The 24,613-nt window shown below is 41.0% G+C and overlaps 1 protein-coding gene across 1 annotated transcript; it reads left to right on the top strand.

The window, feature by feature from the left end:
* The first annotated feature begins 3,394 nt into the window (after nt 1-3,394).
* Nucleotides 3,395-23,096, top strand: prom2 (prominin 2). Its single transcript, XM_020642968.3, has 24 exons — nt 3,395-3,560; nt 4,358-4,691; nt 6,913-6,977; nt 7,337-7,542; nt 7,753-7,873; nt 9,240-9,303; nt 9,409-9,498; nt 12,577-12,776; nt 13,455-13,529; nt 13,890-13,953; nt 14,083-14,239; nt 14,898-15,050; nt 15,477-15,600; nt 16,127-16,215; nt 16,802-16,886; nt 16,975-17,118; nt 17,211-17,279; nt 17,412-17,504; nt 17,608-17,661; nt 17,766-17,846; nt 20,127-20,195; nt 20,329-20,418; nt 20,515-20,627; nt 22,138-23,096. Exons 2-24 carry the CDS (start codon nt 4,439-4,441, stop codon nt 22,187-22,189), a joined length of 2,511 nt encoding a protein of 836 aa, XP_020498624.2. The 5' UTR covers nt 3,395-3,560; nt 4,358-4,438; the 3' UTR covers nt 22,190-23,096.
* Nucleotides 23,097-24,613: the final 1,517 nt, after the last annotated feature.

The raw sequence follows: 24,613 nt of genomic DNA, 5'->3' as shown, positions 1-24,613 counted from the left end.
AAAGGCTACATGAATAGCCAGCTTTAAAGATAGCAAGGGAGCATAACACTTTGCAATACTGGAATGAGCCAGGAGGGTTACATAAACTCCCTGGCTGACCAACCTTCAGTTCTAACCGCTGTTGTTGGATAAAAATGTGCCATTTGAATAACCTTAATTCAAACATATGTGCATACAGTAATAGCCAACTATATTCCCTCATCTCAAACTGTTAGTTAGACTGTTATGTACAGTGCCTTGAAAATGAAGTCTTGAACCGGGTATCCAGAAATGTGATATTACCCGTGCCCAGAATTTTTGGCTGTCACCCTCAAGAGGCCAAAAGCCCCCCGGCAAATGGGTTCTCAAATTGACCTGTCAGAGGCTCAACCTTAATTCCCTAACCCTAACCTAATTAGAACTCTGCTCACACTGTAATAATTTAAAAAGTATTAACATAGGTAATGAATGAATTTGATTTCACTGTTTCTGTATTGGAAGCTGAGCGAGACCCTAACCCTGGCACAACTTCACCAATAGACAAGGTGCATGAGGAGTGAAAGGCTAGAAGAGGTCAAAATGCTCCAGCAAAACTTAAAGTATGAAGATCAACTTTATTAACAAATTAGACCAAATTGACCCTTTCTGCATTAATCAGCAACTGAAAAGAAAATGCATTGTAGATTAGGAGGGGAATTGAACTGAGAGGTGTTTAAAATCTATTAGCTGCCAATCTACAGCTCATGTTAGCAGTAAACCCCGTCTACAGATTGATAACATGGGACAATAGGAAAAAGGTCCAGTGTTTTTGTATTTGCAGGTTTTAATGGTTGTGTTCAACATGTACTTTGAAATTTGAGAGTTAAACGTCCTTGATTCTGTTGTGTAAGACAACAGTAAGTAATGTTAGCTGGAAGGTGGGTGAGTGCCAATTTTAGCTATTGTCTGATGGTAGCTAAGGGATTGGCAAATTAGTCGAACTTGTTTTGCTGTGAAATACTGCCTGTGGTCCTTCTGGATTTTCACTATCCATTGTGTTTTATTTTGTTGATCATTTTTGGAAAACAGAGCCTGGATCAAAAAGTACAGCAGTACAATCAGAGGCGCTGCTTGTCAACAGGCAAGGCAGGCAACATCTTGGGGGCCCCAGACCAGTAGGGGGCCCCAGAGGGCTCACAAACTTAAACCAAAGCAGTTGCCAAAAATGTACACATTTTGCAATAACAGTAGGAAACCTCCCTAAGGGGGCCCTATCTGACAGCACTGACTCTTGTGGCCCTACTAAGCGTTGCATGCTTTATTGCTGTGAAACCAAAATTTGTCAATGAAAATCCACAGAAGTGGAATTCTCCGTCTGTAGGAGAGAAAAAAGAAACCGGGAAAAAAGGAGTACGTTTCTGGACACTGGCAGACATAATGGTAATGAACGCTGGTTGGAGGGCCCTCTAGTTGATTTTTGCCGAGGACCCGAAACAGACTCTAATCACCACTGAGTACAATGAAGAGGTATACCCTTAATGTGACTTCAGATGAAAATGATGGCCTTGACAATATGGCAGGGAATCCCTTGCAACAGTTTCCTTCTAGCTCACAAAGTCAAGTCAAAGTCTTCTTTATTGACAATTTTGTCATATGTACTAGACATACAGAAGAATGTCCCTCCCACCATCTTGGTCAGCTTGAAATGTCTACTGTTTGGAAGCCATTGAGGGAATATGACTGTAATTTAACTACAAAAGTAACTCAACTTCAATTAGTAGTTTAACAGAGAGAAAAACAGCCAACCAGTGGGAGTCACCATAGTGTTCGTGTAATGCCTCGTTCCCTCACTGGCTTCCCACTGGAGTACACTTTGATCCAACATGATTGTGAGCTGCTCATTGGGGATAATCACAAAGTTAGAGCACTACAAGGCCTCGCTAAGTCATCACATGCTAAAGCCACAAGATAAGTGCTCTGCTACCAGATTAAAGGATCATCCTGTAATTGATGACTTGTGTGTGTTAAGTTGAATCAGGGACGAGTGAATATCAAGTGACTGCGCACCTGATAAAGACACCAAGGAAGGAGGACGACGCGTGAATACAACTCCTCCACTTCATATGCATCGGCAGAGTTTACACATGAACATTAAGATTCATGCATATTGTACAATCCTGTTCTTTTTCATGCAAATGCAGTGAAAGGAGAGTATCACAATGACGTGCAAATTGTGGACCAAAATCAGAAGCTAGACATTTGTCACAGTTTATTTTCTCCCTCATCAAAGTGTGGCATCTTGGTGAGTAGCTCTGTTTCCTCTTTCTTCTTCTGAAAGTAGTTCAGGTAAAGTTCAGCCTGCAGAGCTGTAGTTGAAACATTGTCTTGCTGTATACAGCTTCAGAGGTATAATCTTACTATACTTTAAACAGTGCTTGCATAATTACACGCCTCTCTTTGACTTTTCTGCATTTTAGTGCAACAACATGGAAATGATGTAGACACTTATGTATATTATGTTTGTGTTTTTTACTGTTTGATAAACAAGAGCTGTCCAAACAGCAGACATGTGTTGGATGCTGAAGCTAACCTGGGGGGCAATTGGTTGCACCTGATCATAGTAAGAGGTTTCACACCTAAAGACTAAAAGCTTTTCATAATAATGGGTGACTCATTTAGAATAATGTACTGTATAATGGCCTTGTATACCACTTTAAAATAATGGAGTATTTTGTATAATTCTATTGCAAACAAGCCCTTTAAACTGTATCTGCAGCAGGAAAGCATAAGGAAAAGCTTAAAGGGGGAGAATCCATATCCAAGGCAGTGTACGTTCCTTTTTCACAAACATGGGGACAATTTTATTTCTTATAATTTGCCAAGTATGGCAGCTGAAATAGTCCTACCGAGTATTTCTTGGCAACATTTAGATGTTGTGTTCTCACCAAAACTCCAGTCCCCGAGTGTATCTTTCCCATCAATCTTAATCCTGCACTTGGGCTGTGTTGTTGCTTGTTTAGAGACAACAACATTGCAGATGTGGGCTGATGCACTTAATCTCAAAAATCAGCTTTTTTAATGCACATTTCTTATTCACGTTGTGTCATCAGTTTTGTACAAAGTTACTTGAAATTTGCCTTTCCCTGTTCTCTTCTCATAAAATGATGGAAACTTACACCTGGTACATGTTGCTCTACAACCCCCCCCTGGTTCCCCCTCTGGCAAAGTCTAGCCTCCAGGAAACAAGGTGGGGAAAATCCCATTTGTGTGAAGGTAAACCTGCATGCTCTTCTCGTTCTCACTATTCTTTCCCACGTCACTCCCTCCCTCTCTCCTTGTTTTTCTCTGTAAGACCCTCCCTTCATCCCTACCTCCCTCCTCCTCTGGCCTCCTCTCTCTCTCTCTCTCTCTCTCTCCCTCCCTCCCTTTTGTCTTACTGCCAGTGTTCTCCAGGCGAGCGCACAGTCAACTACAACTTGTCATCCAGAGCGGAGTGTATCAGGTTTCTGCGGGACTGAGAGTCACACACACACACACACACCCTCGCTGAATAGCTGGAGATCAGAGCAGCGAGACGGTCCTTCACTGCCCAGCCAAGGAAGGTGAGTAGACTGATAGAAAAGAGAGAACATTTCTTTTTACTTTATCTGCTTTCCCACTCACGCTCTCACACGAGTACGTTTTTGTCACCAAGGAACTGAGACAGTTGTCAGAGCTCCAGTATGTTCAGTAAATATCCTCAGGCAAACATCATGTCATCTATAAGTGTCTTTAAAAACAAAAGAGGAAGACAGCTTACTCTATCCGCAAAGAGGAAGTAGACATGTTCAGTTAGTTCATTGCCTTACCCTTGTAAATTTATTTGCTTAGGCACTACACCTACAATTAAAAAAAAAACTTGATGAGGGTGTTCTTTGAAATAACCGAGGCAGAAGATGTTTTCCCTCCTGTTCTGATAAATGTTTTGCTGTCCTCTATTCTGAGAGTGAGATCAGAGTTTTGGATATAGACAGGGGTGATGCAGGTATCTGATGTGGATGCAGCGTTTCTGTGTGTTTACTATGAACACAAAGCTGACGCCACATGAAACTAGATTGAGTTTATTTATGAGTCGTATGATTTTAAAAACAGTTTTAGAACGTCCTGTATGCCACAACAGGACGAGTTGTGTGAGTGTGTGGAGGTGTAAAAGAAAAGGGCGCTGTTTTTTTCTCTCACAAACTAAACAGGTGTTTCTGTTACATTTTCTGTTTCATTCTCAAAATGTCATCTGTTTATTTCCACTCACATTGTTTCACAAAACCGCACCAAGACAGTTTTTTCTGTGACTCTGCCTGTGGGTTTCCTTAATCTTCAGCCTTGTTTGTCATTGTGTTCTGTTTTTATATCCTGTTTCCAGACGCGTCACTCATTTGGTGATGAGGTGATCACTCTTACAGGCCAGTTTTGTCCTGCCAAGTCTTCCCCCCCCCCTGCAGACATGGGGTTATGTGTGAATATGAGGTGGCAGCAGGGCAGCGCTGGAGCGTTCAGGGCCGGAGTAGGAGCACTCCTGCTGGGTCTCAGCCTGGCTCAATCCATCCCTCCACAGGCCGCGTGTCGAGCAGCCTTGGCCCAGCAGAGCCTCCCTGAGAACCAGTACCATGAAACAGCAGAGGGAGACTCCGGCGGCTTTCTGTCTGCGTTTGTCCAGTCTTTTCTGAACACAGTGCAGCCTAACCCCTTCCCTAAAGGTCAGTGTCATCTTACATCCTCACAGTTTTGTCTGTCTGTAAGGCTTTAGCTCACCAGGTTAAACCATGTTGAAATCTTTTGGGTTTCACACTATATATGTTAAGTAATACTTCCTTTAAATAGCAGAGGTGACACATCTTTTTCAAGCGTAACATCTGCCCCGAAGCTAATGATGTCCAAACAGAAAGACGACTGGACTGGTTAATCAGTAAGTTAATGGAAATGCTTCTCTTCTCCCAAGTCAAACTTTAACTTCTTCACACAAGTTCCGCACTGATGTCTAAAGGCTGGTGTTTCCTGTAACTGAAACTTTTGTTACACCTGTGGTCCTTTGTCCATTCTTGTGGCGTGTTCGCGTTATAATTGCTTCATAAATTCTTCTGTGTTTTTCATGGTACTTCCTGCTCGGGATTGATTTCAAACTGGAACAAATGGGCACACAAACATGCAAAACAACCTTTGCCCGGGTCAGAATCATTACACTCTGTGATCATTGTCTTGTGATCATACGTCGGATACAATAGGGATCTTTAAGCAACAGGCGCTTAATGATGCATAGACAGAGTTATGTTTAAATCCTATGTCAACATGTGTCAACAAGCTGTCCTCTATGATAAGGCAAATGGCTTTCTGTAAACAGTGGGGTTTCTGATTCAGAATAAGCCATCAAGCCTGAGGTTATAAATGTTGGTAGGTAAATAATAAATGTGTTTCGCATGGCAGTCAAAACAAGGGTTCACTCTGAACAAGCTGCGTCGGTAGAGGATACATGCCAACCGAACCGCCCTCTGCTGAAATGTAGAATAATCATCTGGCAACTCAAAATGTCATTTTTGTAAATGTATTTATGCAATTCAATGAGTCATTTCAGATTTTTGAAGTATGGATCTCTAAGGGGATACACATTCATATATTTTATTGACACCATTTTCCACTGATAACGAGTCTTTTCTAAACGTATTTATCTCATTTTGTTGAGGTAACGACGCTGCTTTTCCTTTGATTGTAGTTCAGTGTAGTCTTCATCAGATTTTCTCTTATTTTTTTCGTTATCTCCGATGGATAACGCATTAATGGATGAATGATGGGACGGCTGTGGGTCAGCGGTAGAGTTGGTCGTTTCTCAACCGGATTGATCAGGGGTTCGATCCCCAGATCCAGCAGCCACCAGACACTTAACCACAAATTGCTCCCGCTGCATCCTCGGTGGCGTTTGCATTAGTTTCTTCTGATGGTCACTTTGGTGTGACCTGCGGTGTAAAAGCACTTTGAGTAGTCAGAAAACTTGAAGAGCGCTAAACAAGCTCAAGTCCATGTAACTCATTATCTTAAGTTAACAGTTCAAGCTTGTTTTCTTTTGATTTCAGGATCATTTTCTGGTGTTCAAAAAACAAAACAATAGGCTGGTCACTGAGATAGGCCTGAACATGACATGCCATGCTGCTATTGGCCACACTAATGAGGTTAATGAAGCCAACACCCATACATGACTTGTTATCACAGGAAAAGTTAAGTCAAATAAAATGTGTGGATCCATGTCCGTTTAGGGCTTCTGTAGGGAAGAACACTTAGACTTTTCCTACAATTTGTTTTATAAGATTACCAGGAAAGTTCAGGAACTCTGAAACCTTCAAAAATCCTCACCACACATTCATGCAGCTCACAGCTTCACGCAATATTTGTTCACACTTCGCTGTGACTCGCTGAGGCTCCACCAAGAGATTTATGTCAAAGTTATTAAAACATTTTAAAGTCACACACAGCTGATCAAAATAAGAGAGGGAAGTTCATGCAGCTCACATCACAATCTGCTGTTACAGAAACACAAACAGATGGATAACGAGAGGGACAAAACACACTCTCGTAAAGAGAACGTAAACATGTATTTCAGTTACATGCCTGTGTTTAGTGAATAATAGCACCACAATAGCTTGGTCCAGTGGGGCCGTAAAGGCTTTGTCTTGTGTGCGTGAAAAAAATCCACTCTCACCCTGAAAGCTGTCCTGGTTTCCTGGCAACCACGAGATGGAGGTGTCACATTTCCAGTGTTACAATAAGAGAGATTTGAATGTTTGTATGGAGCACAGGACACATTATCCACATGGTCAACTAGGACAGAGGCTGACTTTGAAGGATTGTAATCAACAATACCTGTCCTCTTCTTGCTGCTACCCGTTGTCTTATTTCAGTAACACGTTTATTTCTTCGATTTCTTTCTAGATCTGGTCCTGAACGTAGTCCAGGATATGAACCAAGTGTTGTCAAATCAAGACCTTGCCAAGGAAGTAAGCAATCTTTTTTTTCTTGTTTATCATCTGTTGTAGGATGTTGGTCTGAAGTTCTGCATGTGTGGTGGGGGAAAAAAAGAGACACACCCTTCTCATGACTACTCGAGCTGGTAATCTGAGAGTGTTTAACACAAGAGCAGCCTTGTGTTTTCAGGGTCCATGTCGACTGGAGTGACTCCCTCAGCCTCTCTGATTGTAGACTGTCACCACATTAAACTGAAACAATAGTTTAGTGCCATCTCACTCTGTTTGACGTCACGACCGACCACAAAGACCTGCCGCTGTGCTGCAATCATGGCTTTGGATTTGACATTAAAGTTGTAAATTATACATATTATTTGTATGTGTGTGCTCAGGCCCTGGTGTATGAAGTCGGATTCCTGGTGTGTGCAGCCATCGGTATCCTGTACATCGTCCTCATGCCCATAGTTGGTTTCTTCCTGGCGTGCTGTCGCTGCTGTGGAAACTGTGGTGGGAAGATGTACCAGAAGCAGACGTCCTCCATTCACTGTCGCAGGAGATCTCTCTACTGGAGCGCCTTCATCACCACAGTCATAATCCTGTGAGTGTGTGTGTGTGTGTGCTCTCATGTGTGTTTCTACACAGCATAATGACGGGCTATCTGAAATTAGCATCCCAAAAAAAGACAGCTTGAATGTGCACGCCTCACTGCCTGTCTGCTTCTCCCTCTGATAGACGTTCTATTCAGGTCTCAAATATAATCACTGTTTGTGTGTCTCTCTCGTGTGTGTGTGTGTGTGTGTGTTTTTAGTGCTGGGAATATATGCATGTTCAGAAGTAATCAAGGCCTCAAAGTAACTGTGGACGAGACTGCAGAGGAGATCAGCAACACTTTAGAAAACATCAACATCTTCCTCAGTGCTGTGCCTCAGGTGAGAGTGAACCTGCTGTCTACTGAACAGCATCAGTGTGGACATACTGTATATTATCATATTATATTTATGTAATAGATAGAAACTCAAGTATGAATGCTGTATTTTTTAGCCTGTGGACACTTTGGGATGTGCAATGTATTGCAAATATTGCGATTTAATCACTCATTCAAACGGCAAATTGTCTTCAAAGGAAACTTTGTCACACCTCCTTCATCCCTCAGTCCCACACACGTTGGGTGGCAGGGCTAACGGTTGGACATGGAGAGGTTCAAGTGAAAAGTATGAAACATGTTTGAGTTTTTGAGTGAAACATAAACACACTGAAGAAAGCGCCTTCCCCTCAGTGTGAACACAGAGCTGAGAACAACAAACCCAGTGGGAGTTAGACTTCATTCTCTTTTTAGGTAGTCTTACTACAAAATATATTTACACAGAGTAAATCCATTTTTTTCTATATTGATATTCAGAATGTTGCCTATTATACCTTTAAATCATAAAAAATCAATGACTGGCATCTGATACGATATCCCCATTCATAGAACTGTGATACTATTCTGTATCCTTGTTAACCGACAAACGACTACTTTCTTTTTATTATCATGTGCTTAAAAATAAAAGTATATAATAAATGTATTATAATATATAAAAAAAAGGTCTGGTAATTGCACGTTGCAGCATTTATGAATAAAAGTGAATTGAGGTTGGAATCATCAAAGAAAAAGTAATACTAACATGATAGAATGTTTTGAGATTTCAAACACATGTGGATGTGTGATGTTTTAGAAAGTTTTTTTTGTTTTTTTTAACTGCACATTGTGTCCTCAAAGGAAAACTTCTTAAAATAATTGTTTTTCTGTTACATTAAAATGTAATGTTCATGTTATTTAAAACAATGATCCTGACTCTCCCCCTTAGATAAATACGATCTCACCATTAAATATTGGGTTTCCTACTGCATGGATTTACGACCTCTTCCCAGCGAGTTGACATATTCCTAAACATCCGTTTATTCTTTCATGTTTGATTCATAAATACGCAGATCTCTTTAGGATTGTCACATTTAGTTCTAATCCTCTGCCGTCAATGTGAGTCAACAGCATTTGCGTGAGATACAAACAACTCTGCTGTCAGTCTGCTGATTAACGACCAGCTCTGTACCCTGCAGTGTCAATACACTTATCTCAAGATACAACAGAGAGAGAAAAGGTTGCAGGGAAAGACAAGGCTGTGCTCTGTTTGTTTCTCTTCATTGTGCAAAAGCTGATATGTAGGATTAGCTCCTCTAAACAGCCCTTGACAAACTGAGTGTAATATCTTATGTGCACACTTTGAAACAAAGTCCTGTTTCCTTGTCTCTCCCCAGGAAGTGTACCACGTGGTGAATGAAAGCTACAAAACCATACAGGAGGTCACCAGGAACCTAGATAGTAAGAACAGGAACTAAAGAGGGATGGCTTTTGTTCGATGTAACTGATGCATCATAGAGTCTGTTCTCTTTAACCCTTTCACGCCATTTCATCTCTTTGAATCAGCTATAGGCCCTAAGCTGGGAAAAGAAATCCAGGAGCAGTTCGCAGGACCGCTGGAGCCTGCGCTGAGCTCAGTCAGACTTCTGGACGAAGGTACGATGCACCCGCGTGCTCCGTCCTGTTTCTGTGTAAGCATGTGGACGCTTGCGTGCATATTTGACAGGAGCGCTGTAATCACACAGGCGGAGACCTGCTCATAAGGACACAACGGGAGGTTGTAGTTTGTTTTATTCCTCACGCTGACGTGGAAACATTCAATTAGTTTGAAGCATGTTTTTGATTTTTATTTACAGGTTTTGTGTTTGATGACATAACAACAACAAAAAGCAGTGAAAAGTCCAACAGTATTTAAACCAGTGATGGGATCACTACAACGGTGACAGCAGCAGGATGATTGGTTGAGAGAGGTTGTGGCAAAATGTGTTTATTTAAATTACTTGAAGAGTAAACACCCAGAATCAGCTGATCACCAGAGCAGGGAAACGGAGGGAGTGGAAGAGAGGTAGTGGCTGAGTTGAATGAAGGAAACAGAATAAAAACAGTCTTCCTGTTTGAACTTATGCTGAGCTCCAATTATCTACAAAGTCATCCAGGGACCAAAAGCCAGTCTAGGATTTAATTTAATATGGGAGACATGCTGGAAAAAAAACTCATAAAGTAATAGTTATACTTACTTTAATTCAGTTAAGTACAAAGTACTACCAGGCTTTACTACTTCAGTTTTTTGAATGAACTCTAGGGCTGGGTTCTTCCCACAGCCCCAGGATACGATACGCATCACGATGCAGAGGCCACGATATACAAACGGTGATATACATTGATTTCGGATGATGACCATGTCCTACACAGAATTCACTACAACAGCTGTTCTTCATTGTTGAGAATAGAGAGGCATAAGGATCCTACAACTTTAATTCAGCTCCTCAGAGATCCTAGAAATACATTAAAATATTAGAATATTCATACAGAGCTATGGCTAAGGTGTTATTGTGAACTACAAAAAAGTAAAAAAAAAAAAAAAAAAAAGAATCCACATCCGAGAAGGTTAAAGTTCTGAGAAGAAGTAGCTTCAATAGATTAAATGTAGTGGATTCTCACGTGTAACGTTTCGGGCCTCCCGCCCTTCATCAGACATGATGTGTCTGTGAACTGCACCATTGGGCAATTGTCTTCCAAACTGTTATCACAGCTTTGCAGCCATATCCATTCTGTAACATCTGAATCGATAGCATAGGCTTTAAATATTATAATAATAATATTATATGGTCGAAGAACCGAATGACGTCAGCCATGTGTTACTGCAGGGGGCTCTGGAGGCTCATTGGCAGCAGCCGCCATGTTGGAAATCTTATCTCAGCCTAACTTTCAGTCAACCTAACAACAGGCTGAGGGCGGGTTTTATAAGCCTCTTTACGAACCGTTACATCATGCCCATCTGCCAATCATGTCAGCTACACGCCTAACTAAGGATAACATGCATCGTTTTCAAAGTCAAAACAGAGCCGTTAAAAATGACAATAAATAATCACACCTATTTTGTTATTTGTATCAGGTTGTAAACATGTTAATTTCTGCTGTCAAAACTTGTTTTTTGCCTGTTGTGTGTATGTGACTTCCGTGGCTCTTGGAGCCAGCCTCAAGCGGAAACTTGACAAACTGCAGGATTGATCGATACATGTGTTTGCAAGGAGCACATGGCATTATGTTGCCATATCTGTTGTTTGAGCACAGCTCTAATTAACACCCTTGCAATGTGTACTTATTGATGACAATATAAAGGACACACAGTAAATGGCGCAAGAGCAGACTCAGAGGGAATGTTCAAAAATCAGTCCTGTTAATCCAGGCAGGGGTTCGGTACACGGTTTAGCAACAACAAACAAATCCAGAGGGCTAGGCAAAGGCAAGGTGAAAAAGGATAGCGATTCATACACTAGGATCTAATATGAAAAATGCTGGGACAAAGGTACTATAACAAACACTACGAACTGGAAACAAGAGGGAGAACACACTGGGATTAAATACACAGACAATCAGGGAACAACGAGACACAGGTGAGGTGCAGGAACAAGAGGAAGACAAGGGTGAATACAAAAACACAGCATAAACCAGGAAATAATGCAGGTTGAAACCCTTGTCAAAAAGAGTTTGTGTAAATGTTAGTCACTTGGGTTACGTAAGTCAGTCTAGAAGTTTCCAGTGAAATCCTTTTTTTTTTTTTTTGCTGTCTGCAATGACAAATTCAGTGCTGATAAATCATTTAACAACATGTTTCTTAACGCTGCCTTTTACAGTCACATAGAGCACAGAATATTTCCTGTTCCTCCTGATGAGTTGCTGGGCTTTACCTTTATGTTCTGCTGTCCTCCCAGTGCTGTGTTTGCATTCAGTTTAACGTGATGAACTTTTGGTTTGTGTCCGGGTTTTGGTGCCCCCTGTGGACAAAGGGATGTAGCTTATCTCTTTGCTGATCTTGTCTGGTACATGTTGTGTTGGTCGTGTTATCTGACAAAAAAATCTCTTCCTGCTTCTTCCTGCCAGAACTTTTGCTGCTTTGCTAAAGTTGGTAGTGCTCATGATGGATAGGCCGGGTCTTTGTAATATAGCAATGAGTAAGGTCTTTTTACCTGCTCTTTTGTAATGTTAACAGACAAAGAGTAAGGTCTTTTACCTGCTTTTTGTAAAGTGTCTTGAGATAACACTTGTTATGAGTTGACGCTATGCAAAATAAATTGAATTGAAATTGAAATTCTTTTAGTCTGTAAATGTATCACTCATTTTAATAATCGCTGTGGAAACAGTAAATCATCTCATCTGAGAACTACCCTGCGGCAGAGGTTAGCTATGTGATGGCCTTGTTTGCTTTCATAGGTCATACAGAGATTAAATAAATTTCAGTATTTTTATTTATAAACAGTTAAAAACTTCTCACTGGGGCTTTTGAATACAAAGCCAGTGTGCATAGAAAAGGGTCATGGGTGATTATCTTGATATCTATGATATTTATTAAAACTTTGGCATTCACTGACGAGAACTTGTTTGTTTGTGTGTGTGTGTGTGTGTGTGTGTGTGTGTGTGTGTGTGTGTGTGTGTGTGTGTGTGTGTGTGTGTGTGTGTGTGTGTGTGTGTGTGTGTGTGTGTGTGTGTGTGTGTGTGTGTGTGTGTGAGTAGATACTGAAAACACAGGCGTCCAAGTAAACAAGCTGAACTCATCTTTGGCCCAGCTGCAGTCCAGCGTGGATCGCCTCCAGGCCAATGTCACTGCTATTCGCAATCGCATCAATCAAACTTTCTCCAACCCAAACTGCGTCGGCTGTCAGAACCTGCTGCCCGAGCTACAGAAACTCGACACACTGGACATGACCATCACTGTAAGTACTGAGTCTGAGTGACCTTGTGTGTGTGTGTTCTTCTTCACCTGCTTTCTACCTGAATGGATGCGTTTCATTTCACATAAACAAATTCAACGAGGATGGTTTGAACAGCCTCTCCTCTCAGGTGTGTTATGCAAATGAGGAATTGAGGTTTTGACTGCTCCGGTTACAAACCTACTGGAGAAGAGACGATTAGGGTTCATCTCTTTTTCTGGGCGAGAAGCTTCAGAAAGAACAATTTATGCAATGAGACTCAGCTCTGACGCAGGCTGGGACAGTGTGACACACGATGATAGCTCCTCATTTCTGGCTTTGTCTCGACGGCTGATTTGTCCTCCGCCCATCTGTTCTTCTCTATTCCTCCCACACTCGTCTGACTCTGACACATACACTCTCTCTCTCCTCTTCTCGTCTCTCATCAGATTTAAATTTGCTGTTTATCAAGGATGTTATTACATAATCCACATCATTCAAATAAAAAAACATCATTCAGAATTCTTGGATATCAACTCATTTACTTGTGGCCCTGACGTGAATGAAAACTCTCTAGTGCTTTCTGTTTTTTGCTGAAGTCTGGCGCCCCCTTCTGCTGGTTTGAAGCGTAGCAAGAGATTACATGTGATTCCTGGTCACAATGTTTGCACGTGTGTGTGCGTCTCTGCTTTCTCTCCACAGTTTCCCAGCTTGAATGAGCTCCAGTCTGCAGTAGATGAAGTCGTCAAAGTAAATCTCACATCCAAAATCGAGGAGGTCCGTGACATCTGATAGACCAAAACAAGCAGAACAAGCAATCAGTCTGCGCAACATAATGACTGCAGTGTTACAAAATCGTAATATGTGAACAGATAGAGTAAAAAGCATGAACAACTTTTAACCAGAGATAATAAATCAGCACACAGATAATCCGTTTCTTGTCAATTAGCCTCACATTTTGAATTGAAGTTAATGCGTGTAATCAGAAAACAAATCAGTGGCTGAATGCAACAAAGCTGCTTTTTGTTTTAATTAGAAAAGAGACAATTCAAAATGAGTATGATGAGTAAACACTTTATCTTCAAAACTGTTTATATGATAAATTGTTAACAAATGTGCCGCTCTTCTTCGTTACAGGTGGAGGATTATTTTGACAGCATCCCTCAGAGAGTGACAAATGGCACCGAGGATGTGGTTCAAAGTGAGAGATCCAAATCTTCAGAGCTTTACTTCACTTTAAAATACCAGTTTTTGAGTTGAATTATTGAGCTGAGTAAAATACATTTTAAAGACAAGTACTGAAACTGTGAGTGTGTGTGTGTCTTTTCAGACAGCAAGCAGCTGTTGGACAACATAGAAGCACAAATATCACAGATCGCTGGTGACCTTCCTCTGCCTGCTTTGAACGACATTTCGACGACTCTGGACGGGCTGCAGAGAGACATCGACAGGCTCACACCGCAAGTCGAGAAAGGCGAGCGTATCAGGTGAGAAGACTGGACCGTTGACTTTGCATAAAGATGGGTGACATGTCTCTGCTGTTTCCTCCTCATGTACAAAAATGAAGCCAAAATACCCCAGCAACGGTTGCTGACACATTGTGCTGCTGATGTAATTGCTCTGCTGGTGGAGCCCCAGTAATGATGTCCAATGCTAATGCTAACCAAAGCACACGTTTAACGTACAGATAAAACAACAAAGATACCTGTGGTCGGTTCAGTCCACAGCAGAATAGAATCTTGTGTCGATTTGAAGCAGATGCTAACAGTTATAAAAAGTTAAATGACGTGTGTCAGCTTTTGTCTCTCTCCTCCTTTATTAATCTAATCTGTTGCACACAGCGCAGAAGGAGGTGCATTTATCAGCGGCGCTGTCAAACGTGGCGTTATACTTCTTTTCGTTAGCATCTGGCACCAGAACCAGAAACCATGTTTGAGAAACATTCATTTGACATGCATTGTTAGTTTATAGTTTGACCCATGTTCTGTCTGTTAACCTAAAGAAGGCGGAGCCATATTGGCTTCACTTTTGGAAAGCTCTCATGATGTCCATCTTTGTATACAGTCCATGGGGCGGACATGCAAACGCTCATGATCAATGCAATTGAAAGTGGAGCTCTGTAATAGTGTGTGTATTCCTCTCCAGGTGGGGAGTGTGTGTGGCCCTGTGCTGTCTGGTCCTCCTGGTGGTGGTGTGTAACCTCCTGGGTCTGGTCCTCGGCCCTTTGGGTCTGAGTCCAAACAAAGACCCAACAAAACGCTCGGGTACTGCCGATTGTGCAGGCACCTTCTTCATGATGTGAGTGCTGGATTGTTATATCGATGTTTTGTCACAAAGCGTATACTTATGCTGCATTCATGCGTACATTTCCCAAGTTCTAAGTCCTCTTCTGTCAGTGTGTTCACAAAGCTTTAGGTAAAATATGAAACAAATGAGCTGTGAAATTGATTTTTAGTCCACAAGCCGTATATGTACATACAGTATGTTTGTCCATGACTTACTGTCTGTCTGTCTGTCTAATTTAGGCTGCAATGTTTCAGTGTTTTTTTACTTCAAGTATAACAACTCTGTGAGACGTCTACCAACATTTTTTGACTTGAATTTTCAGTCATGCAGAATTATTTTTCCAATTATTCAGATACGACATTAATGAACAATTATCTCAATGAATCCACTTCAGGAGCAAATGTTTGAAGCTTAACTTTGATGTGGTGCTTTTTTCAGGGGTGCAGGTTTCAGCTTCCTCTTCTCCTGGCTCTTCATGATTCTGGTTCTGGTGCTGTTCCTAGTGGGTGGGAATGTTTACACTCTGGTCTGTCGGCCCTGGAACAACGGACAACTGCTACAGGTAACAACTCAAGTAGCGGCAGTAGCTCAGTCTGTAGGGACTTGGGTTGGGAACCGGAGGCTAGCTGGTTCAAGTCCCAGTGCGGACCAGATATGGAAGTTGGTCTGGTAGCTGGAGAGGTGTCAGATCACCTCCTGAGCACTGCAGAGGTGCCCTTAAGCAATGCACCAAACCCCCTTCCCCACCTTCCACTCATGAGTGCCTTCTGTGGTCCGCTCTGTCACTCTGACATCTTTCCATTAGTGCGTGTCCATAGGATCAGCCTATGTGTGTGTTCATGACTTACAGAGTGTAAAAACTGAAATTTCCCCTTGCAGGGATCAATGGAAGTAAGTCTTAAGAACATACACGACCTGAACGCATTCTATGTTTGCACGCCAAAGATCCCCATAAGTTATTATTTTGGTCCTCACAAAATAAAACAAGAAACTCCAACCAAATCTCACAGGGGACAACCTTCAAGATCAATGAAACACTGTGAGATGTCGATGTGTTCATATCAGATCTTTGCCTCTTCTCTTCACAGCTCATCGATACTCCAGGTTTAATTCCAGGGCTGAATTTGAGTGCAAGTTTGGGATTGAAATCTGAAATCAGTATCTCTGATATCTACAGGTATGTGATGCCATCTCCTACATACACAAGAAGTCTCCATTAAATGTAGCTTAGTTTACTTTCTTAGAAGATCTATAATGACCTTGCCCACCCAGAAAAGTGAATGTAAGTTTTTAAGGTTATGAAGGGCTTTGTAAAAGATAATAAAAAGTCTGAAGTTGGGGGATAGGGAGCCAGAGGAGGTTAAGAAGGATGGGGGGGCGATGTGGTCATGGGTGAGGGAATTAAATGTTTGATTTTTAAGATGTGAATTATTTTGTTAACAGTTGAACGTTTTTCTTTTGTCCTAAATGTTTGTCAAAAATGGTTAAAACAAACTTTTCTTTGATTTTCTTCTGTAGCACGGTTTCTGCCTTTATCGAGTTCATTTATTCCCTGAGATAATAATAATAATAATAATACCTTTTATTTGAAATGTTGAACGACAGACTCGGCTGTCTTTCTGTCTGTTGATGAATAGTGAAAAACATATTAATGTCCTGCCTTCAGATATGCTACAGGTCTGAAGTTAACAGGACTTATAAAACGTCACTATGATCAGAATCTGTAGAAATAAGTTCCACTTGGTGTTTGTTCATGTTTTCAGAGACTGTGTGGCGAACAAACCTCTGTGGACAACGCTCCACCTGAATGAGCTCATAGACCTGGAAGACCTGCTCAACGTGTCCAAAGTGAGCTTATTGACAGTTCTCTCTCCATTTATAATAATAGATTAAAAAAACAAAACTATTTGCCACGCTCTCTCCTCGTGTCTCACAGTACACAGATCAGATCGAGCAGTTCTTTGAGAGTACAGACATCCCTCTGTCGTCGTTCACTCTGCTGAGCCCTGAAGTTAAAAACCAGCTCAGCAGCTTCTCCGACAAGACCAAAGACCTTGACTCAGTTGACATCACACAGCAGGTGGGCTTTATTAATATTTCTGTATCTTCGTCCAGATTTACTCTCATTAAATTAACCTGTTTTCCTAACGTTTCCCTTCTCGTCATTCCCAGTTAAATAACATTACTAGGATCAATCTAAACACAACGGCTGATAAACTTGACCTGCTCGCCACCTTTCAAGTGAGTCACGAGACACTGATATAACACATCATTTCTTGTTGGTATTCTAACTTTATTCACATGATTTCTAACTAAGTTATTTAGTCTTCTGCGGCTCATTCTCTCTTTGAATCATTGATTTCTGGTTTCTAGTCGAATGATGGTGTTAAAAAAGAGCTTCAGAATCAGGCCAGAGACCTGAGGCAGATCCAGGCTGACATAGAAACAACCATCATTCCTCAAATGGTGAGTATCTCTACTGCCATCTCTTCATTCTGCCTCTCCTCCCCCCCCCCCATGTTGGCTATACTGAATTTAAACTCAACACATCTAATGCTTCTGCCCTCAGGAAAAGCTCAACTCGACCATCGCGGGCCTTCGATCCATCGCAGAGAAAATCAATGTGAGTCCACCGACTAACACCTGGAACTGCCGAGAATAAAGATCATCATTTTTTTCTCTCTTTTTTTTTCTGGACTTAATTTCTCTCCTCTTGGGCTCTCCCAGGGAACGGTGGGGGAGGTGCTGAGCAACGTGGGAGCAGCACAAGACTTCCTCAACACAAATACGACACAGATCGTCAAGACCGTGAGTAGAGCCGGGAGTCACATGAGTTGGAAGAGAGAAAAAAGAAAGGGCTCCATGTGGTCTGTTAATGCCTGTGGTCCGTCAGTCACTTAGCCAGAGGCGGCGAGGTGTGTGTGGGGGGGGGGGGGGGAGGTGGGACTGCACCAGTTTGTATGGGAGAGCTGCTCGTTGTTTTCATATCCCAAGGGCAAAGATAAAATTTTTACTCCAATCTCAGTTCATGTTGACTTTAGATACGTCTGTTCAGTGGAGCAGAGAGGCCTACAGGAGACCCTCTGAGTCTTAATGCTTCTAACATCCATCTCGTGTCCAGTGATTGTTGCTCCAACGATCACAACAAATAAAATTGAACATTTCATTGGCTTTTACATTTATTATTATTTTATCCATCAGGAAGATCAAAATCATCTGAGACCAGTCAATGAGAGGTCAATCTGCCCTCGCTCTCTACCTCTCCTATACCTGATCCAAGTAGTTTATAATTTACTCTTAATAAGGTATTGATTAAAGTCAAATTCAGATGTAGAAGTTAAAAATAACTAACTTCAAATAGAGTAAATCATTAAGTCAGCCCGCAATGTTTCTCACGGTATTGTTATAAATGTGTTTGATTGCAATTCATTTATCAAGAAGTCTGTGATAAATTAGATCATTTTTTCACACAGCTTGACAGCAATAATATAAACCATAAAGAAAAGAAACACAAAGTTTATTAGCTTTCTGTGGGAACAAAGGAGGAGACAGAGGAGGCAAACACTTAAAGGAATGATGCCAAACCATCAAACAGACAGAACAAAAGATCCTTCTACACCCTCATTATTACCCCCTGACCTACAGAAGAGAAGAATGCCAAATAGCCAAATAAAATCAAATAAAATCTGTCAAACAAAACATACACACAAGCAGCCATAAAAACTTACAGTATGAATACAACTGAAGTTACCTTTATGTGGTGCAAAATTGATACGATCAATGAAAAAAACAAAATGCCCGTTTCCCACAGAAAACATCTCTTGTGTTCCTCTAAGGCAGAAATACATTTCTGTGAACTTCCTGTGTGTATAAGGTCATCTGATAACGCTCAGCTAACCATTCACAGGGTCCAAACTACAGAAAACACAGACGCAGAACATAGATCACGGCAATAAAAATTCAGTATCCTATAGGACTCTCACGACACCTAACCCTTTAACCCTTTAAATATCAAACACATTAACCCGCTTTACATCATGAATGATCTACTTTTTAAAGGGTCCGGTTTTAGTTTCATATTTTATTATGTCAAGAAATTCCATAAATAGACCCAAACTAACGAGTTTGTCCATCGATAACTTCTGAATACTCAGTCTCACTGAGCTCTGAAATGTCTCAATAAACATCTTATAAATAAAAAGATTAATGTTATAGAATAGAATAGAATAGAATTACTTTCTTGATCCCAAACTGGGAAATTGTGGAATGTTATAATAAAAACGAGACTTCCTGTCACTCCTGTATTGTAGTTTTTAGCAAATGTGTTATCCAAATGAGAGTAGATTTTGAATTTGTTGGGGACTTTTTTAATTATTGGATTGATTGGGGGCGGGGGGGGGGGGGGGGGGGGGGGGGTTGGGTTGCTATGTGTGCCCCCCATGTCCTCCAGGTGGGCGGCTCGGGTTCGGGGTCTGACCAGTGGCTCCTTTCCAGCTTGTCATTCCCCCACTCTCTCACCCTGATTTCCAGCTCTGTTCACTGTCCTATCTCTAAAAACAAATGTAAAAAAGCCCTAAAATAGAAACCTTTAAATTTTGGTTTGATAAATGTGTAGCACCACATGTGTGTGTTAAATGTTAACACAGGAGTATATGTGTTTAATGATATTAAAGAACATGTCTCCAGTGTAACAATGTTGCTCAGTTTGCATTTTAAATGTCTTTCGAGAGGTTTATTGGCTGAAGAGAAAAGCTGTTTATGTCTGTTTCCAGCACAGACACCAGATGAAGTCATGATTTCTGTTTTCAGGGGGATTTGTTGACAAAAAGACAAATAGGATATGACCAGTCTTTTCCTTAAACAGGGCTGTGTAAATAAACTTTCCAACTTGCCTTGCCTCATCTGATCACAACTCTGGTGTGATTATTAAAGGGTCACTTCAGAGGATTTACCCAGAATCCAACTTGCTGAGATGGCTACGCATTCCACTGATTCCTCATGACTTCCCACTGTAAAGCAGCGAGAAAATGTGTGGAATTTACTCCCTCTCTCTCTCTCCCTCTCTCTCTCTCTCTCTCTCGTTCTCAGGAGAGCAGAAAGTTTGTGGACTGTCAGCTGGGCTACTTCATTGTTTATGCTGACTGGGCCAACCTCACGGTAAAGCCTGTTCAGATCTTTACTGTTTTAACAAACCATGTGCCCAAAGCAGATAAAGTCTAACGTTCATAAACACATTTGAATTCATCTTTTTGCACTGATCTCTTATTGATCTGTGTGTATTATCTCTCAGATCACACTACATTTGGGCCGCTGTGGGCCGGTGGCGGATGTTGTGGACTCTGCTGAGCGTCTCCTCTGCTTAAACTTGGTGGAGTCTCTGGTGAGGATCATGTGTTGTTTGCTCCACCTGCAGCATTTGTGAAGCTCGTTTATGTGACAGTATGTCAAAGTATTCACCCATAATCTCTCTCTTCAGAACGCCTTCTGGTTCAGTCTGGGCTGGTGCATGATCTTCTTCATCCCCAGCATCATCTTCTCTATCAAGCTAGCAAAGTACTACCGCAAAATGAAGTACTCTGATGTCTTTGAGTAAGTAGCACACACACACACACACACAAACACACATAAAAAACTAAAAACATGCATCCAACACCAGGGTTATTGTTCCTGGTGAAATGGGAGTGACTTATGCTGCATTCATGTGCTGCTCGGGTGGTCAAAGTTTCCGAGTTGGCAAGTCGTTCTTCCGACTTCAGCGTGTTCACGTGATTTCAGTTCAGAAAGTCAGAATGTTGTAACAACGTCAAAAAACAGCGTTGATGCTGCGAGGAAGATGTGTGTAATGTAACTGTTACAAGTTATCTTGAAGCATGAAGTTGATGTGCAATACGTGAATTAATCAAAAGTATTTTAAAATTAACACAACATATTTTGGAACCCCAGGTGATGACGATTTTGACGTCAAGTCGGTAAGTCGGGCACATAATTCTTTTTTTGAGTTTCCGAGTTGTTGTTCCGACGTTAGCAGGTGTTCACGTGCATTTTGCAACTCGGAAACTCATTTTTACGAGGTATCCGACACCACATGAATGCAGCATAATGTTCAACTTCCTGAGCTAGTTCAACTGGCCGCTAGCAGCTTTTGTTGCATTTTATCGTAGCAGATATTCCTTTTGTTTTTTTTAAACTCTGCACTGTGACTTTTAGAGATCCATCTTCTGTTTGAGTCCTTAAAGAAAAACTTTTATTTACCAACTACATTTTAAAATGAACATAAAATGAATATCTACTCTACATGCAGTGGCGTGTCAAAGGAGAGTAGCCTGGGGTGGCATGGACCCACCCTGAAATCTGATTGGCCACCCAAAGTGCCACCCTATAATGCTAAATTGTGATGACTATTATTGCCCCATTCAGAGGAAGGACTTATATTGTAAACAACTTATTGGGCTTTTGCAACAGGCTGTAAGTAGCTTGTGTGGAATTCTGTTGTCGGAAAAAAAAAATCCTTTTGTTTGGTTTGCAGTTTGACTCAAGGAAAAATTAAACACCAAATTAAATTGCAGGGGGCATGTCCAGGGGGTGGCATCCCACACACACACACACACACACACACACACACACACACACACACACACACACACACACACACACACACACACACACACACACACTCCCCTCCCATAAAATCTCATTGGCCACCCCAGGGTTAAAAACTGACTTTTTGTTTGTCTATGTCATCATAACATGCAACACCATTTATATTGTTCATTCTTAAGATTGTGACTTTGAACAACATTTTTGAATGTCAATTAAGTACAGAAGATGTACAGGATGCCGCTCTGTTGTGTGCTTTTTCTGTTAGTATTTAAAGTAGATGTGATTATTGGAGATGGAAATGGTGAATACATATTCAGATGTGTATTTGTGTGTATTCAAATAACTCAGTTCTATGGTTGTTCCGCCCCTCTGGAGACGCTCCTGTCCACTACATCTATTTATACACTTGGTCCATGCATGCAGTATTTATTCACATGACTTATTAATTATGCTGTGATGACCTGCTTTTAACTGTTGTTGTTTTTTTTTCAACCTCCAGAGAGAACTTACACATGCACTCCATCCCCCGGGCCCAGATGAAATTCACCTGAGACCATTGGGACCATTGGGCCAAACAGCTTTAGAAGGCTGCATGTGGCACAAAAAAACAAAAAAATAAACCCATGGAGCACTCATGCACAGATGTGGCATATTGTCACTCGTGGAACATCTCTACCAAGCATTTCATTCACGACACACTCAGCATATTTCAAACGACCTCAGGGGAACACAGGGCATAAGGGAATCTGCAGGGATTGTTTCTTATATTTAAAAAGTATTTGAAGGATTTTCATTTCATTGGTCGTTTTATTACCTTCAGATTGTGTATGTATTTAATATTTGAACTGAGCTGCTGCTGGAATCTGAGAATTATGCCTCACATTTCATCCTGTAAAGCTGATTTAGTGGAGAATTGATCATAATTACGCGGTTAAGTCACGTTGGTGTGCAGTGCTCAGAAAAAGCAGCAGCTGTGTTTCTGTGCCAACAGGCGTTTGCCTTTGTCGGGTTCATTTTGTGATTTTGCAACTTCTTCGGATGGGGAAACACTTTGAGATTACTTCTTTATTATACTTGCACTATATTTGAAATCAAAGCACAATTTCTGCCATAAATCATGACATGAAAATGTTTTTTTAATGATCAGTACAACTGAAGCCAGCATATCACTACCGTCAACAAGACAATGCAACTTAGACGATTTTATTACAACTGAGACTGTATTACAAGTTTTCTTTAAGTTATGTTCCTGTAAAAAAATGATGGCTTTACTTCATGATTTCTAATGATTGTTTTTTATACTATGAACTGCTCTGAGCTCTTCAGTAGATTGTGTTTTATGTCTCTGTTACACAGCACTTTATATGCTCTGTTCACTGAATGTGATCGACAGGTTCTGAACATTTCTTGCCGCTGTTGTGAAAACTTCTGTAAGTAAAGATTGTCACTGATCAACAACCGCTGTGCATGTTTTCTACCTTTCAGCCGGAACGTGAGAGGAATCTCAGAGATCAGTCCTCGTCTGTTTTCCCCACAAACCATGAAACTGTTTTTTCACAGAGCAGATTTGTGACCTTGTGTGTCCTTCTGCATCTGAACCATCCTTCAGCTTGCTGCAGCTGTTCTGTCCTTCAGTTCATGTGTGACAACAACATGAGACTTTATCAGAATCATCCTATTTAGATGTGCTCTGACTTCATGTTGGAATATCTATCTTATTTGTAGAGCTGTTTTTGAAATCTTGAACAGGAAGGCCTGCCCCTGAAATCTTCCTGAGTTGCTTATTCAAACTTGTCCTTCATAGTTAGAAGTTGTTAAACCAACGGGGTCTCAGGGGGAAAGACACGGTGTATGTTGAACGCACACTACTGTAAATAAACAAGGTGCATATTTTCACAGAGGATCATGGGAGACAGCGATGATAATTCAAAAATCTTAATTACTTTACTGCATTTCTCTCATCCAAACAGATTCAAAGCACATGTTTTAAATGCCTCACTCATGTGACACTGAAAATTAATTAAAACATCAGAAGAAGAAGACTTGTGTGAGCTGGTTGAAAACTAAGATGAACAGAACTTTAATTTAGGGATTAAAGTCACGCTTAGTTTGTACTTGTGTGCTGTGTAGCTCTTCATAGGAGTAACAGACAGACTTTGATTATAAATAAAGGTTTGAGAAGAAAACTCTTATTTGGAGATTTCACAGTAATATGACCTGCTAGCTCAAATAAAATCAGGCAAACGTTGTGGTGGATGACCCAAGACGTTTTATAGCATCTAAATGAGGATTTGAAAAGCTGTCTGTGTCTTAGTGAAGAAAAAGAAGAAGGAAAAGCGTGCAAACATGTTGTTTCATCATCTTCTAAACCGAATGATGTGTTCATAGACGCAAATCCCTGAAAACAAGTTCATGCATCCATTTATTCTTTTTCGCATTAGACATAAATGAAAGCCTCCAATCAGCACTTAAATTAAATCAAAGCCTTCGGGGGATAGTACAAATTAAATTTGAGTTTGATGATCCATAGATTCATTTGTAGTCCGATCATGGGAGGTAAAACTGCAGCAGCAGCAGTATGATTAAAGCTGCAATTACTATGAAGTAGAAGGAGCAAATAATTGAGCTTTTACAAGATAGAGTGATGCTTCTTTGTAGTTTTTTTTTCCAACTTGTACAACATTTAGATTAACCCCAGCCTGAGAGCTTCATTAATAAGGTTTATGAAAATGTTTGATGCTTTATTTGTGCATTCAGGTCTCTCTCTCTCTCTCTCTCTCTCTCTCTCTCTCTTTCTCTCTGTCTGAAAGCAGAGGACAGAGGAACAGGCTGTTCGGATTTATTTTTGTTTGCAGGATGCCATCTATAATTAGAACAGGTGAATCGATGGCTTAAAGGGATAGCATGACTCAAGACCTTGTAACAAGAGAGGCTGGAAGCAGAAGGACTCAATCTGAAAGTGAAACGAAGAGGGA

The sequence above is a fragment of the Labrus bergylta genome, chromosome 10 (assembly GCF_963930695.1).
Source record: "Labrus bergylta chromosome 10, fLabBer1.1, whole genome shotgun sequence".
Taxonomy (NCBI): Eukaryota; Metazoa; Chordata; class Actinopteri; order Labriformes; family Labridae; genus Labrus; species Labrus bergylta.
Note: the sequence above shows the minus strand (reverse complement) of the source record. Positions and strands in the feature narration are given on the sequence as shown.